Source organism: Peromyscus maniculatus, chromosome 23 (genome assembly GCF_049852395.1).
Source record: "Peromyscus maniculatus bairdii isolate BWxNUB_F1_BW_parent chromosome 23, HU_Pman_BW_mat_3.1, whole genome shotgun sequence".
NCBI classification, from domain to species: domain Eukaryota; kingdom Metazoa; phylum Chordata; class Mammalia; order Rodentia; family Cricetidae; genus Peromyscus; species Peromyscus maniculatus.
Window position 1 is genome coordinate 43,502,029 of NC_134874.1, and position 17,643 is coordinate 43,519,671.

Sequence of the window (17,643 nt, forward strand, 5' to 3'; positions counted from 1 at the left end):
CATGTAATTTACAATAAAATATACACACTGGATCATACTCAAAAGCCAAATACATTGTTAGCTGAAGCTCCCTAAACCTAAAGGGGTCCAGATGTTAAATGCTGAGAGAAGGGCAGAATTGCAGCCTTCTCTTGGATTCATCATTTAAATAAGTGCATGGGGTGGGAGTGCTGTTCCTGTGAGTACAGGTACCATGGAAGTCAGAGATGGTGATTCCACTGGAGCTGGAGGTACAGGACATTGTGAGCAAACTGATGTGGGGACTGGGAATTGAACTCGGGTCCTCCGAAGAACAGCAAGTGCTCCTAACTGCTGAGCCATCATCTCTCCATCCCTTACGTCAGTTTAAACTGTCAACTTGACGTAATTTAGAATCACCTGGGAAGAGCATCTCAGTGAGGGACTGTCTAGATTAGATTGGACGTGTCTGGGGGATTATCTTGATTTGTTAACTCAAGCAGGAAGATCTGCCCACCATGAGTGGCATGATTCCCTAGGAAGGGAACCCTGAGCATATGAGGGTGGGGAAAGCAGACATGCACGCTTTGATCGACTTTCTACTTAACTCTGGATGCAGTGTGTGCACATGGCTCAAACGCTCACACTACGACCCCCGACTCTCCCAGAGAGCATAGCATGAGCAGCTATGTTGCTTTTGTTAGGAATTTTATCATAGCAACTGATCTGGCACAAAAAAACAAAACAACAACAACAAAAAACCAAAAAAACCAAACCAAACAAACAAAAAAACCCTGCAGAACCTGACCTAGGGAGCCAGTCAGCTTAACAGAGTTACTTACAGGAGTGTGGGCCACAGCCCTGCAGTTCCACACTGTGCAGGGGGCTCAATGGGTCAGCATCGACTCCCCTTAGCAACTGCCACTGTGGGCACCACTGCCGGGAGGGACCTTGTGACCCACGTGCTTTTCAGATTTCTGAAACTCATAAATTTCGCAGATTTTCTGAGCCTGAGGAGCCTCCCTCCAGGAGGAAGCAGTGCTTCTACATCCAGGAAACTGCCCCATTGAACCACCAGACTAGGGGCAACTGCCCATCCCAAACTTAAGATTCCAGTTTCCAAGACCCATGGGGCCGTGTTCGTAGGGGTCTGTAGAGAGAAACAGCAGCATGGAGACCATCTGTAAACACTTCCAGTTTATTGGGTGTGGCAGTAACTGATTCCCCCAGTCCATAAAGTGCTTCATCCATCCCGCCGAATCCCACAGCACCAGACTCCTGACTCCCTCAGCCCAGAGTCCCCACAGCAGTGTCCCAGAGCCCTGCTGCCCCTGCCTACCCTCTTCAGGCTAACCCTGAGTAGGAAGCACCCAAAGGGACTGTTCCCTTCACTCCCACGGTGCTGGCCCTGGGCTGTCCAGTTAAAGCTGAAGCCGGCCCCCGCTCGGCCCAGGAGAAGGGACGAACAGGCGGGAGATCTGTCGATACTTGTGCTTCCCATCTTTCTGGCAGCCCAAAGCATGGCTGTGGTGTGGCATACAGGCTCGGGCAGCAGGATGCCAGAGGAACTCTGGTTCCCTTGCACCCTGGGGATGGAACCTCAAGTTTGGGGTCAGGCACCCACAGCCCACCCAGTCAGGGAGTGACTATGTGAGAAATGGCAGGCTCTACTGCCAGGCTCGGGCCCTAGAACACTAAAAGCGCCGGGGCGGGGGAGTGGGCGGGGCGGGGCGGGGGAGTGGGCGGGGCGGGGGAGTCGGCCAGGAAGGAAGCAGTTCACATCCAGGTGGAACCTGCTGCTTGACAGCTGGTGGGAAGTGGTCCACACTCTTGACCCTGAGGCCTGGGCACCCAACAGGGATGCCCATCTCCAGTGCTCCTCCACAACCCCTGCTCACTCTCACCCTCCAAAACCCAACACAAGAAAGGACCCAGAGCCCTCATCCACTGTGGACCTCGAGAAGCCTTGGACCAGGGATCCATAGACAGCACTGGAGTGAGACATGTCCTCCAAAGCACCAAACAAACCACTCGGCACTCACACTTGCCGCCTGGCCGCTAATACACCTCCCGGAATGTCTACAGGCCCTCGTCTGCAGACAAGGTCCCACCCTCCGAGACCGTCCAGCTCCTGCCAGGCAGTACTGCCAGGCCACAGGGCAGGCCAGCTCCCACTTCTTTGCTGCTAGGTTAACCCTAGGCTCTCCCAGCACTCAGGGACCCTTCCACACTCCCCTGGACACCACTGGCTGGCTACAAAAGGCCCTCAGCACTGTGGGCACTGGGCGCAATCCATTCTGAAGCACCCTAACTTCCCATCACCGACCCCATCAACAGGCCATGGGGCAGGCTGGGGGCACAGAGACCCCCTGCCCAGGAGCAGGGTGACACAAAGACCACCTGCACAGCCCACAGGCAGCTCAGAGCAGTGGCTGCTGCCTGCAGGGAATCAGCCAGGGACACACTGTTTGCAAAGAGGTTTTAGTGAGGCCACAGGGAGCTGTGTTGTGGGCCTTGCCACTAGTGAGGACACACGCCGTCCTCCTGCGGGGAGCGCGGTGGCGTCAACACGCTGTGAGGTCCAGCAAAGAGGCAGCTCAGCTTCGGCTTCAGGTCATTCCATACCTTGCTCATCTGCAAGAGAGAGAGAAAAAGGGAGGTGAGGTGAGCGGCCACAACCCGGTCCATGTCAAGCCAATTCCCGTTCTTTGTCATCTGGTGGTATAGACAGGAGGGCACTCACATCACACCCCCTCACATACCAGGCTCCACACCAGAGCTTCTGAAAGTGAAGGCAAATCACCCCCATTCCCTCAATGTGGACCCACCCTCTAGAGGCACAGATAGGGGGATTGCGAGTTCCAGGCTAGTCTGGGTTACATAGCGAGACCTAAAAATGAAAAACAGGGCTGGGATATAGCTCAGGCTTTGAGTGATTACCAAACATGCACAAGACCCCAAGTTTGACCCAATAGCAGCGCATATAAAATAAAGAAAGAAATAAGTAGAAATCTAGTAACTGCTCTACAACAGAGGATGATCCTCCTGCCTCCATCTCCCAAGTACTGACTGGGATTACAGATGGGCACACTGTAGCTGGCGTATGAGGCACTGGGGACGGAACCCTGGGTTTCGTGCATGCTAGGCAAGCTGTCTACCCACTGTGCAGGCTGACTGGCCTGGATGCTGTGAAAGCTACTGGGCAGGCCAAGTACCAGGAACTCTAGCAAACCAGAACATCTGCCTTGAACCACTGAGACTTCTCACCCAATGTGGACAGTCCAGCTACCATGTATCCCCCAAACCCCACAAATTAATGCCCCCTGGCATACCTCTGTGTGTTCCCTGATGGTAGGGACCAGCTGGAAGGAACACAGCCTCTGCCCATCACCTGTCATCACTGCCAACCAATGAAGGCTCCATCAGCCTGTAACCATGACACCCAGGCCAACATATGGAAGCTAGTGGAGTTGAACCTTTGTGCCATTTTGCAGAATTTGGAACCATACAGGTCAAAAGAGTATCTGCATGGCATGCATTAAAGCCCTGGGTTTAGATCCCCAGCACCACATAAGCCAGGTGTGTGATATGTAGGAGGCAGAGACAATATCCAAAATTCGTCAGGCCTTAAGAAGACTTGACAAGTAGAGATGCTCAGTGCCAACCTGAAGACCTAAATTCAGTCCCAACATAGAGCAGACAACCAAATGCTCTCTTGGAAGGAGATGAGGCTCCCATAGGCAGCAGGAGGCAACCGGGTCACTTGGAAAAGTCAAGCTAGGGAAGATGGGTGTCTGTGTGTGAGGGGCTACACGGGGCTACAAAAGCAGATGTGATCACACTGGCCCTCCAAATCCTAATCAGAAAAACCCTATCTTGCAGCGAGCCACCACTTAGCCGCATGCCAGGCTGAAGCAAACCGGCTGTCTCTCTCTCCCAAGGCAGGCTGGTGCTTTCTAGAGCAGCCGTTTCTGATGGGGTGAGGACAGAACTCACAGACACAGAAGGCCTGCTGGCTCGGAGTGTAGCCAACGCTGTCTGAGCCAGTGCTCCCCTCTGCTGCTGACACTAGGACTCTGAAGCAGGTTCCTCTGTAAAGCAGAAGCTTAGGAGGGCTAAAGTGATCGCCATATAAATCTGAGTTCGGATGTCCAGCACCCAAGTAAATGCCAAGTGGCCACAGTAGTAGCCCACAAAGGGAGACAGAAGATCCCCTGAGCAAGCTGGCTAGTTAACCTGGGTTCAGGCTAACTGCATATAAGGTGAGGAATGTTCAGGAAGACTATTCACATCAACGTGTGACCTCTACATACATGCACACACAACACATATGCATACAAAAAAAAAAAAAAGAACAACAAAAAAAAGGGAGGGGGATGTCCCTGGGAGTGGTGGTTCATGCCTTTAATCCCAGTACCCAAGAAACAGAGGCAGGCAGAGCTGCTCAAGTTCAAGAGCAGCCAGGTCTGTCTACGTAGTGAGATCCTGTCTCAAAAGGGGGCAGGAGACATTGGGAAGATGGCTCAGAAGTTCTGAGTACTTGCTGCCCTTGCACAGTGCCTGTTCCCAGCGCCCACATCAGGTGGCTCACAACCACCTGTACCTCCAGTTCCAGGGGACCTGACACCTTGTGGACTCCTGCATACATGTGATACCCATTAACTCATATGTAAACATAAATAATGAATAAATCATTTTTTTTCAAGATTTAAAACTGTGGGGCATACATGGGGTGCAGAGAGAAATTCAGATAAATAGAGCTTAAGCTATAAGCTGTTTACGCAGAGAATGGATACAAATGGTACCAGAGGAAGTTAGTTTAGGCTGTTTGTGCAGAGAATAGATACAAAGGATGGCTAAGAGGAAGCTAACCTGGGTTGTTTGTGTGGAGATTAAAGACAAATAGTGAGGAAGGAAATTAGCTCAAATTGTTTATACAAAAAACAGGAGATGATGTCAGGGCATAAACAACTTGTAAATAGGGTGACCTTTAAAATGATTGGTTGGTTCCTTCACCCCCTCCTAGGGTTTTGAGGTTTTCTGGTATAAAAGAGGCTTACTGCCCATCAATAAACGAGTTCTTGCTTGACTTGACTCCCTGCTGTGCCTGATTGTCTCCAGGTAAGAGGGAGGCTGGGGAACGGGTGAGTGGCACACACTTACCTTTCCTGGGTTCCAGGCCACCTCTTCACAGGTGACCTAAGTTCCCAGTGGGGCAGGTCCCCACATAAAACAGGGACTTAGTTGTTGGGGAGTTGGTAATGGGAGGGGAAGTGTAGCTGTCTCCAGACATCCACTCTGTAACTAGCCCCCAAAGAACTCATCTTACTCATCACAATGAACGTCAATGTAACATTAACTGGGCTGTTCTTATCACCCCAGTTGTCGGCCAGGTAGGCATTTGTTTTACAAGCATTAGTTTTACACACACACACACACACACACACACACACACACACACACACACACACACACCAAAAAAAATCACACAACCAAGGAGCTAGACAGGTGCCATCTTTGAAGTGCTGCCTCAGCCCCACTGGTGAAAATGAGCACGAGTGGCAGACACAAACTGAGGTCCCAGAGCTTTAGGCCACTTGCACAGGGAGAGCACCCCAGGGCTTTCCATGACTGGAGTATTCATAATGATTCTTCCCCCAGTGGCTCCAGCAGCCATACCTAGAGGCAGCTGATAAGGAGCTTCTAGGAAACTCCTCTGTGGTACAAAGTGTTCCCAGCCAAACTAACCCCTACCCCCTCTTTCCCTCAGCTGTAGGGCCTGGAGATTCTGTATGCTTTCCAGACTACTAGAGTTCTTCTACAAGGAATGAACCTCCTGACATCTTTCTGATCCTGCTCACAAGGCTTCACTGTCACTTGTGGCCACACGAGAGGCTGGGATACCTAGGAACTGATCAGGCCAATGGGTATCAACTCCATTCTCGAGGTCACTGACTGCAGGCCACAAGCCAGGCAGCTGAAAACAGGATGACATTAGCGACAGCGGGGCCAGGGGTAACTCACCTCCTTGTGCCCTTGGATCTGGGAGTTCACGAAGGCCCCCAGGATGTGTGAGGTGAGAGGCAGGTAGACGTGGACGAGCTGCGTCTCCTGGTGCAGGCAGTACAGGGAGAAGTAGTTTCGGAGCTCCATGGTCTGGATCACGTTCTCCTGCTGCAAGCAGAGCCAATCTGTGCACCGGACCTCGGATGTAGGATGGAGCGTCTGCTCTGGGCCCAGGGCCTGGCCCCTGCCCTCACATCCACAGGAGGGAACACCAAGGAAATGCAAGGCCAGGCACACAGCTGCAGAGCCCCTGAGACGGCTCCCACTTCCACCAGACCCCAGCCCTGCTCTGGACAACCCCAATTCCTAAGCTAACCCAGCTCACCAGGAGGAGCCGATGGAGCACCTCCAGATGCCAGGCCACCTGCACCCCACAGCTGCCTGCTGCTTACCTCCACGATGCGTGACTCCAGCTGCTCCACGGACTCGGGCTCTCGGCCATGCGCGGCGCTCATCATCTGCCTCTTCATCAGGCCGTACTTGTGCAGTGCCCGCTGATGCTTGTGAAGCACGCCCTTCTCATGCCGCTCACACAGGTCCTGCAGGGGGGGGAGGCATGCTCACCTACTGCAGCGTACCCTAAAGGGACCCAGAGCCTGGGAGCTCTGGACACTTCAGACACTGCCATCTCCCACCTGAAAGGAAAAGGGACGACAAGAGGAGAGCAGAGGCAGCCAGGGGTAGGGCTCACGCTGACTGGCGGTGAGCAGTCAGGGCCCTTGCGAGGCCTGGCTTTTCCTGTTCAGACAGAGTCCAGGGCAGGGCTGCGTGGGGGAGGGTGATGACCTGAGTGTGATTCCCAGGACCCACAGGGTAGAAAGCAAGAATTGATTCCTGCAAGCTGTCCCCTGACCTCTGCACATGCACACACAGACACTCAAAGTAATGTAATTAAAATAAGACAGACAGACGGACAGACACATACACACTGGTTCAGAGCCAAGCCCCACTCACATCCTATCTGGCTCAGGCTAGTCTGGGCAAGGGCAAACTGCACTACCCCAGGCCTCAAAGAGGAATCTCCCTTCAAGAAAGGGATTTGTATAGTTGAGGGCCCTGAGGCAGCCCCAAACCTCAGATGACTAACACTACCAACTCCAGACAGCCAGCGTCTTACTGGTGGTAGGACAGTGTGCCCAAGAAAGACACATTGGCATCCATTGTTATGCCCAATCAGAAACCTAACGAGAGGCCAGCTATGGTAGTACATGCAAGAAACCCAAGCCCCTGAATGGCAGAAGCCACAGGGTACCATCTCAGTCATCAGAACAAACTCTTCCGAAACATCCCCGTAAGCACTGGACTGGCTCTCTGGAGTGCTCTTCAGTAATGAAGGTTTCTCCAGCTCCATAAAGTGGTCCACCCTTCTATGGATGCTGCACACTCTGAAAAGTCGCCTCGGCCGTTAGCTCAGCCTGGCTTCCCGGAAGCCATGAGAAGCAGCAAAGCCCCTGCATGTGGACCAGGCCCCCAGTCACTCACAGAGGGCCCAACAGTCATACGCACTCATCTTGGTTTCTACCATACGTTACAATTTTCTCCCCCCCAACTTGGGATCTTTCTGGGGTGCTAGCAGGAGCCCTGAGCCAGCTTAGGGGCACCCTCAGGCAGACAGGTTTCCTTCTGGTAAGGCATGACCATCGCCATCTTGAAGTAGAGCAGCTGTGATGACTCACATGAGCTCCTCACGAGATCATGCCTGCTAGCACTCCCTCATGGAGGATGGGGGAGACTTATAGGATCCCCCCAAGATTAACTAAGAGGTAAAATGGAATAGGGAGTGGGACTACACTTCAGTGGTACAACCAGCTGTGAGCCATGTTCGCTTCTGGAACCAACCAGTCCCATAACTTCAGCAGCTGGACGTAGGCGGACCCTCTCCCCTGGTCTGTCAATGTCCATCTGAGGGGAACAGATGCTTCTTTGTATCTCTCCTCAGGAAAAGCCACACAAAATCACGACAGTCCCTTCCCTTGCCTGCCTTGACCTCACACCCTTCAACAATGCCCAAGGTCGCTATCAGACAGAATGCCAGAGACTCACTTTGTAGGACTGCAGCAAATCCAAGAAGAGGTTCAGCTTCTCCACCACATCATTCTCTTCCTTTTTACCCTAGGAACAAGGATGAGTTAACCAACATGCAGCACCCGGGACCCAGCATCCACCTGGGAACTCACCCCATACCTAGCCACAGTTCAGAGAACAGGGGTGAGTTCAAGTTAACCGACATATGCCACCCAGCACCCCCTGGAGAGCTCACTCCCAGCACAGCCTGGCAGCTCAGGCTTCAGGAGGCCCAGAGGTCTCCCTTGGGCTTTCCACGTGCAGCGTCTCCCAGGTAGGACAGAGCCACACCTCATGCTGGCCCAGCAGCTCTGCCCAACGCTTAACTGCCTCTCTTTGAAGCTCCGCACGTCCAAAGGGGGACAGATGGGGGAAGGATGCTGGGAGAGAGGCACTGTAACAACAGGGAAAGAGGTCTGGAAAGGGATCTGGAGAGACCAGAGAGGAACACGGGACCTGGCATGGGGGAGGCATGAATGGAGTAGTGAACCCAGACACTGTGGCACTTCCAGGGAGCACGGGGTAAGGGAAGAACCACAGAGGAAGCCAAAGCAGGGGATGATGGGACAGAGGATACAGGCTCAGGGTGTTGTATACGGGCAACATGATAACTGTGAGGGAAAAGCCCAGTGCCAAAACTCATCCATGGCACCCTGGGGACAAGGATGAGCAGTGGCCCAGATGCTGCCTGGCTTCCAACATACATGCAGCAGAAGCACTCTAGAGACACGTGACAGCCATGTGCATACTGCCCATATATGTGCACATACACATGTCCCAGACAACACATGCCTAAAGCTCCTAGTACTCCAGCTGTAGCCAAGAGATATGCTCACCCCAGAAGCCGCATATTGACTTGTGCACGAAGAATCATGTGGGTAAGAGGAGGTGGAAGACTGACAGGAAATGAAGACACTTGGATGGAAACACAGGAACTGGACTGCGAGTCGGATGTGGCCACCTCAGGGGGACTCTGGGATGTCCCCCTAAGCTTCAGGTCACTAAATCAGGCGGTTCCCAAGTAATTCAGTCTCAGGACTGCAGCCAATTCAGATACTAGGTAATAAGTTCCAGGAAATGAACAGGTGAGCCAAGGGCTTTCCAAGGAAGGTGAGAAGCTTGGAGAGATGGCTCAGACAGCAAACGCCTGCCATGCAAACACGAGATCCTGGGTCCAGATGCCCAGCACTCCCATAAAAAGCCAGGCACGATACCATGTAACATGTCACCCCAGAGCTGGGGGTGGGGGCTGACAAACCCAGGAGCTCGAAAGCTTGCTGGCTATCCAACCTAACTGAACTGGAGAGCCCCAGGGTCAGTGAGAGACCCGGTCTCAAAAAGTCAGATGGAGCCGGGTGTGGTGGCAAACTTGAGCGGCTGAGGCAGAAGGATCTCTGTGAGTGCCGGGCCAGCCAGGGATACACAGTGAGACCCTTTTAAACAAAGAAAAGAGGTTGGAGGGGCTAGAAAGACGGCTCAGCAGCTAAGAGCACTGGCTGCTTTTGCAGAGGACCTGGGCTCAATACCTAGCACCCATGTGGCAGCTCAGAACTGACAACTTCAATCCCATGGGATCCACTGCCCTCTTTTGGCTTCTATGGGTACTAGGTACTCACATGGTTCACAGACATACAGGCAAAACATCCATACACATAAAATAAATTCATTTTTAAAATTAAAAAAAAGATGAAGAATAGTATACAAAGACACATGATGTAAACATCTGGCTTCTTCTACACAAATGCATATACATGTATACATCACACACATGGTAATGATTAAAAAAAAAAGTGGGGGAAGAATTAGAGAGATGGCTCAGAGGTTAAGAGCACTGGCTGTTCTTCCAGAGGTCCTGAGTTCCCAGTGACCACATGGTGGCTCATAGTCATCTGTAATGAGATCTGGTGCCCTCTTCTGGCCTGCAGGCATATGTGCAGGCAGAACACTGTATACATAATAAATAAATCTAAAAAAAAAAAGACAACAAAAGAAAGGGAAACACCAGCTGACACTGTCATCCCGGCCTAGCTGACATTCTGGGGCTTTCTCCCTGCTATAGCAGGAAAGGGGATTCTGACTCACTGGCCACCACATCCCATCTGTGTATATAAGACCTGATCAAAAACAAGAGGCAGGCAGAGCTCTGTGAGTTTGAGGCCAGCCTGCTCGACAGAGTGAGTACAGGACAGCCAGGGCTACACAGTGAAATCCTGTCTAAAAAAAAAAAAGAAGAGAGCCCCTGACCATCCCACCCAGCATATGCCTTTAGGAAAGGCAGAGCGCAGGGGCTGGAGCCATTTTTCCTCCACAGGTACGAGCACTTGCTAGACAAGCATGCTGACCTGAACTCAGATCCCAGTGCTCAGGGAAAGCTGGGGGTGGCCGCTTGCACAACTGTACCCCGATGCTGTGAGGCAGAGACAGCAGGATCAGTGGGGCTTGTTGGCCACCTGCCTAGCTCCAGGTTCAGTGTGAGACCCTGTTTCAAGGAACAGTGCACAGTGATGAAGAGAGATCTCAACATCCTCTTCTGACCTCTGCACACAGGCATGCACACCAAGCTGGGCATATTGGTGCAGACCTGTAATCCCAGCACACAGGAGGCTGAGGCAGGAGGATCACAAGTTCAAGGCCAGGCTTGGTTACAAAGTGAGTAGCAGCTCAGCTTCAGGAACAAATTGAGAACCCTGTCCCCCCAAAAAACTAAGACCCTAAACTAAGCAAAACAAAATTCCATTAACTTCAACGTACCTAAGGAATGGGAGGAATATCAAGGAAGCAGTACATCCCCCCAAGTTAAGTTTCAATAAAGAACTTGAACATGTTAAAGCACAGGGCTGGGAGGAGCCTCAAGGTACTCATTCCCACCCAGAACTCTGGATGCATGAACTTCAAGATGGAGCCAGCTGGATCGGAAGGGCCCTGGGCAGAGACTGTCGTCCAGTGCTCTGCAGAATCCCAGCACCTGACCTAAGGCTTCCCACAGTCTCTGTGACAAATAGCTTCATTCATGATTCTTGAACCCCACTTGGAGGACATCTGAACTGATCAAACAAAGTAGTCTGGGCTGGTGGGAGGGCTCAGCCAGGTAGGGCGGTTACTGCCAAGACTGACAACTGAGTTCAATGCCCAGGACCCATGTGGGTAGAAAAAGAACTGACTCCCACTTGTTCTCTGGCCTCCACGAGCACACACACATATTTAACAAAGAAAAAAAATAAAGAAAATAGTTGGCAAGGGCATGGTGGCACATGCTGTAGAGGTGTGCACGTGGTAGCAGAGGCAGGTGGAGGTCCAGACCAGCCAGGGCTACATAGTGAGACCTTGTCTCAAAAAAAAGGAGACAGGAAAAAAAGAAAGAAAATAGTTGGGGCCATTGAGGTGACTCAGTGGTTAAACACAACCGCTGTGAAAACAAGCCTGATAACCTGAGTTCAACCCCCAAACTCACATAAAACACCTGGTTAGCTCCAGGGTTTAAAAACAGAAACGGGAAAACACTTGGAGGTTCTCAGGTGACCACCCGGAGTATACAGCACTGCAGACACAAGAGGCCCTGCCTCAACAAGGGAGAAGGGGAGAGGGGGCTCTCCAAAGTTGTCCTCCGACCGCCACACATGCACTGTTACACCAGGTGAATGCCCACGCAGTTGCGCGCGCGCACACACACACACACACACACACACACACACACACACACACACACGCGCGCGCGCGCGCGCGAACAAAAAATAAAAAGGATGGAAGATAAACTGATGATCTAGTTCTACCCTCTTATACCTAATCAATGGAGAAACCGAGGTCCAAGGGCCAAAGTTACTACGGCAATGTCACGGCACACACACTACAAAGCACAGGCCTTGCCCAAGCCCCTGCCACCTCAAGCCTTGGCCCTGTCTACTTGGAGAGGGGCACTAACAATGGGAAGGAACGAACTTACCCTGGTTAAGAGGACTAATGAGATGGCTCAGTGGGAAAAGACACAGACCTTCAGACCTGAGCTCAGTCCCCAGGACCCATGCCGCAGGAGACAACCAGCTCCTGTAAGTGACCTCTGACCTCCACATGCACACTGTGGCACACATGCACCACCCCTTCCATACAATAAATAAATGGAAACTTAGAAACTAGGGGGCTGGAGAGAAGGCTCGGCGGTGAAAGCACTTGCTGCTCTTGCAGAGGACCTGAGCTCAGTTCCAGGAACCACAGAAGGTGGCTCACAATCTACTGAAATTCCAGGTCCTGGGGATCCGACACCCTCTTGTGACTTCCTCAGGCACTTGCACACATGTGCACAAACACTTATTATATAGACACAAATGCATATACACAAATAAGATCTTTTTTAAATTAAAAAGGCGAAAGATACCAACACCGAGGGCTGGGGAGACAGTATCAAGTGCTAGCCTTGCAAGGATGAGGACCCAAGTTCGAACCTCAAAACCCATATGAAAATTCAGGGTATACTGGCTCCCGCTTGTACTCCCAGTGCTGGGTAATGGAGACATGAGCATCTCTGGCCTAATTGGTGAACTCCAGGGCAATGAATAACCCTGTCTCAGAGGAGGTGGATGGCATCTTTGAAGATGACATGTGAAGTTGTCTCCTGACCTCCAGTCACCTGTGAACACATATATGTGTACCTACCTGTACACACATGAACCACACACATTAGAAAAACACAGGCACATTTCTAAAGGGCATACACCGGCTCTGGGAGGAAGAAAATCAGGGACTTTCCACACAAGCAAAGCGGTGAAAATTCCCTCTTCAACAGAAACCCCATGGGCCCTGAGCTTCCAGTCTCTACTGAAAAACTCCCCCAAGTCCCCAGCAGGTGCATCACTCCAGACAGGCAACTGAAACGCTCTGGTCCTGAGCAGGGAACAGAGCTTCAATAAAGATGGCAACTTGTTTCTAACTGCAGCTTGAGTGGCATCCCAGACAGCGCCAGCTACTCAGAAGACAGATGCAGGAGGATTGTTAAGTTCAAGGCTAGACAACTTAGTGAGACCCTGTCTCAACAATAAAGACCCAAAAAGTAAAAAGAGGGCTAGTGAAGTATCTTGATGGCTGAGTACCTGCCTAGTGAGGGGCTGTGGTGTGGCTCAGTGGTAGAGCACCTGCCTAGAATCCCCCAATGAGGGGCTGGGGTGTGGCTCAGTGCTAGAGCACCTGCCTAGAGTCCTCCAGTGAGGGGCTGGGGTGTGGCTCAGTGGTGGAGCCCCTGCCTAGAATCCCCCAGTGAGGGGCTGTGGTGTGGCTCAGTGGTAGAGCACCTGCCTAGAATCCCCCAGTGAGGGGCTGGGGTGTGGCTCAGTGGTAGAGCCCCTGCCTAGAACCCCCCAGTGAGGGGCTGGGGTGTGGCTCAGTGGTAGAGCACCTGCCTAGAATCCCCCAGTGAGGGGCTGGGGTGTGGCTCAGTGGTAGAGCACCTGTCTAACATGTGCAAGGACCTTGGTTCACTACACACAACAAAAATAAATAAATACATTTAAAAATAAGTAGAGTTCCTGCACACACTGCAGCAGAACTTTTTGAGGCTAAGTGGATACAGAGGAGGAAGTTCTTGGGGTACTGGGCACTTAGTTATTATTCCAATGGGTTAAACCACTGGTTGCCATGCACAAGCTGGCACAATGGGAAGTATGTGGTCCATCCAGAAGCAAACGGCAAGCTCGAGACTACAGTGCCAAGGACAGATCCATTTAACCTCAGCAACGCCAGGGCTGGGGACAAGGACCCAATCTGTTTCGGTCACTAGCGGCCTTTCAGAAGCATAAATGGCTCAGGGGGAGCCACCCAGAACAGATGGGCACAGGCAGTCTCCACTCAGAGATGGGAGATCATCTCCACGGAGTTCTCAAAGCCAGGCTAAGCAAAAGGTGCTCCCCCACACAGGACAGCGCGTTCTGGGTTAAGGGACCCACAGGGGCGAGGGAAGCCACTCACCTGCTGAGCAGCCTTGTCTGCAAGCAGTGCGAACTCCACCGACAGGCCTTTGAGTGCTTGCTTCAGGGAGCCCCACGTGCTGAGGTGCAGAGCAGCCCAGGAGGGCAGAGGGGTTGTGTCTGAGCCTAAAGCACTGCGGGAACAGAACACACACTCACCTGCCTGTCCTCCCCGAGATGTGTGTCTCCAGGAGGGTCAGGGCTCCGGGAGGCGTCTGAGACTCTCAGAAGGTTCGGTAGGGACGTTTGGAAGCAGGCGAGGAAGGCACGGTCTCAGGCCCCTCTAGACCCAGGAATCACGGCTGCTGCCCACAAGCCCCCGAAGCCCTGTGTGCTGGGTGGGCTGCTCTCACCAAGGCAAACAGTTTTGGTTTTTAGGTTTTATTTTTTAACATTTGTGTTGGTTAATATTGTCAACCTGGGAGGGTCTAGAATCACTATGGAAACAAACTCTCTGGGCATCTCTACGAGGGAGTTTCCAGACTGGGTTAACTGAGGTGGGAAGACCCACACACCCCTAGTATGGGGTCCTGAATAAACAGGAGAAAGCGAGCTGAGCCCCAGCATCCACCTCTCTCTGCTTCCTGACTGCGGATGTGATGTGACCAGCTGCCTCCTGCTCCTGCTCCTGCTGCCATGCCTTCCAACCATGACGGACAGTACCCGAAAACTGAGAACCAAGATCAACACCTTAAGTTGCCGCTGTCAGGTGCTTTCTCACAGCAGTGTGAAAGGTGCCAAGGAGACAATGGATGAGCAGCCATGGGAGGTGTGTTAGGACCCCAGAGCCCTGCATAACCCCCCCACCCCACGGCTTCCTCCTGCGCCCTCCAGCCACCTGTGGATCTACTCTTCTCCTTCCCACAGTGCAGTGGGTCAGGATGATGGCAGACCCAGCCCCCCACCTGATTCAGGCCACAGTCCCTACAGGGCCACATGCCTGAGCTCCTTCCCGAATATGAGAAGATCAGCAGCATTGTCGATGGCCCGGGACGCGATCCGCTCGGCTCTGTCTCGAAGCTTGTAGAAGCTGTTGTAGACATTTCGAATCAGCTCCCGACTCATGGCAAACTGGGTCTGGATGTCAGCTGGGAGGAAGTCCTAGAAACGGGTGGCAAGAAAAGAGACAGTGGTCTGCTGCTTACTCTCAGAAAGAGGACATCCTGGAGCCTGCCTGCTACAAGCCGAACCCCGCTCCCAGGGGATCCAACAAGGACAGGTGGTGGATAATGGTGTGATCCCCTCCGCCCAACAGAGGCATGCTGGGGATCATCAAGGGTTAGCACTACCATTCTTCTGCTTAAGAGGGGGAGGAACAGCCTGGCGGTGGTGGCGCACGCCTTTAATCCCAGCACTCGGGAGGCAGAGCCAGGCGGATCTCTGTGAGTTCAAGGCCAGCCTGGGCTACCAAGTGAGTTCCAGGAAAAGGCGCAAAGCTACACAGAGAAACCCTGTCTCGAAAAACCAAAGAAAAAAATAAATAAATAATAAAATCTTTAGCCGGGCGGTGGTGGCGCACGCCTTTAATCCCAGCACTCGGGAGGCAGAGCCAGGCGGATCTCTGTGAGTTCGAGGCCAGCCTGGGCTACCAAGTGAGTCCCAGGAAAGGCGCAAAGCTACACAGAGAAACCCTGTCTCGAAAAACCAAAAAAAAAAAAAAAAGAGGGGGAGGAACAGCCAAAATCAGAAAACTACCTTGGCCCTAGCAGCCAGCTTACAGTTCGTGAATTCATCTCCCACACACTGGGCCGCCTCCTTGAGCTTGTGCTGAACATCCTGAAAGAGGAAAGAGAGAGCTTCACCCTCTCCTGTCGGCACCGACACCAGCTGAGAGCAAGCGAGCTCCTCAGAAGTCCAACAACGAGAGAGCTAGGCTGGTGATGCTCGTCTGTCATCTCAGCACCCGGCAGACGTCAGAAGGAGAAAGAAAGAGCTCCGGGCCAGCATGGGCTACACACGAGACCCTGTCTCAAGAAAGAGGGGCTGCAGAGATGCTACCCAAGCATGAGGACCCAATCAGAATCCCCAGAGTCAAAAGCCAGGGGTTGCCTCATAAACCTGTGACCCAGCACTGGGGGTGGAGACAGGAGGGCTGGCACTTGCTGGCCGCCAGCCTAGCTCCAGGTTCAGTGAGAGACCCTGTCCCAAAGGAGTAAGGCAGCAAGTGACAGAGCAGGACACCAGACGTCCTCCTTCAGTCTCCATGTGTGCACACACAGGTATGCACATGTGCTCACATACTATACATACACTACAGGAATGCGCACGCACATGCATACACACACACACACACACACACACACACACACACACACACACACACACACACACACACACACAATATTAAGAGAGAGAGGGGGCAGACAAACACAAGCTTCTTAGAAGCTGGATGTGGTGGTGCATGCCTGCAACCCCAGAACCCAGAAGGCTGAAGCAGCAGGGGGATAATTCCTGAGTTCCAGTCCCCGTCTCAAAAGAAAAACAAAAACAAAAACAAAAACAAAGTAAAAACAGAGGCAGTCTCTTCCGAGGAGAAACTTGCTTTTGTGCACTTGCTGGTCCACCGGCATTCCAGATGTCTTGGCTTCTCACAGACTCTTTGGGGTTAAACTGTAGGAAAGAGGCCAACCGAAGGGCAGAAGCACAGCCAAGCCCCACCTCCAGCAGAGAGCGGGGCAGGCCCCTGTCCAGAATCACAGAGTTCCACCTGCAACAGGCTCGGCATGGACCCCAGAGACAGACTCAGGGCCCCCACGAGACCCTGCGTGTGAGACCCACGCAGCCGTGGACTTCCTGTAAACAGATCCTCAGGGTTAGGCAGCCGTAGAAGGCTGGGACAGCTGGTGGGAAAGGGAAGGTAGGGGGCACTGGTCTCAGGCCAGGCCCTGACATGTGGCCCTGGATGGAAGCCTCACTGGCAAAGCCAAGCCTTCAAATCAGGCAAAGGGTCACCTGGGAAACAGAAACACAGAGTGGGCAGCCAAGTCTGTGTGAAGAGCTTAAAGACCATTTCTAATTTTCTTTTACCAAAAAGGGGAACCGAGGACCAAGGACATTACAGACCCACACCATCCACGGATTGACAAAGAGACAAGAGAGCTTCCTGTGACCATAAGGAGGGCCGTACCTTCTGCACCTGACCTCCTTGTCTCTGTCTGGAGTGCAGGTGGCTTCCTGATACCACCCTCATTCCTGCTCTGGAATTCAACACCACTGCACCCCAGACTCAGAGGCCACGCCCGGGCCAGCAGTCTCACTAGGGAGCAGGTAGCTACCTACCACGCATGGGACTCGAGCGTCGAAGGCGGCACCACAAAAACAAACCAACAAGGCTGTAAGCGCCTGCACTATCTGTCCACTGCGGGTGGAGAGTTACCCGGGTATCCCCTGATTAAGGTAAAAGCCTGGGGCCTTCCTAAAGAGGCCAGCTGCCCCTTGGGGAAGTAAAATCAAGTGCAAAAGCCGGCTGTTAGGGGGAGACGGCTCAGTGAAAGACCCTGTCTCTAGAGAGTGAGGTGAAGAGGGGTGAACAGGACACCTGACATACTCCTCCACCCTCAGCATGCACACACAGACACAGGTACTCACGTGTACATATTCCACA

The 17,643-nt window shown here is 52.6% G+C and overlaps 1 protein-coding gene across 3 annotated transcripts in view; it reads right to left on the bottom strand.

Moving 5' to 3' along the window:
- Positions 1-1,140: 1,140 nt before the first annotated feature.
- Snx8 (sorting nexin 8) overlaps positions 1,141-17,643 on the bottom strand; it is a 50,745-nt gene continuing 34,242 nt past the window's right edge. For all 3 annotated transcript variants that reach the window (XM_016009373.3, XM_076560663.1, XM_076560662.1), the window contains exons 5-11: positions 15,735-15,815; positions 14,980-15,140; positions 14,041-14,173; positions 8,068-8,136; positions 6,417-6,563; positions 5,983-6,132; positions 1,141-2,592 (exon numbers count right to left, since the gene is read on the bottom strand). In XM_016009373.3, the coding sequence (XP_015864859.1) occupies positions 2,479-2,592; positions 5,983-6,132; positions 6,417-6,563; positions 8,068-8,136; positions 14,041-14,173; positions 14,980-15,140; positions 15,735-15,815 (855 nt within the window). In that variant the 3' untranslated portion in view covers positions 1,141-2,478. The remainder of the gene's footprint in view (positions 2,593-5,982; positions 6,133-6,416; positions 6,564-8,067; positions 8,137-14,040; positions 14,174-14,979; positions 15,141-15,734; positions 15,816-17,643) is intronic.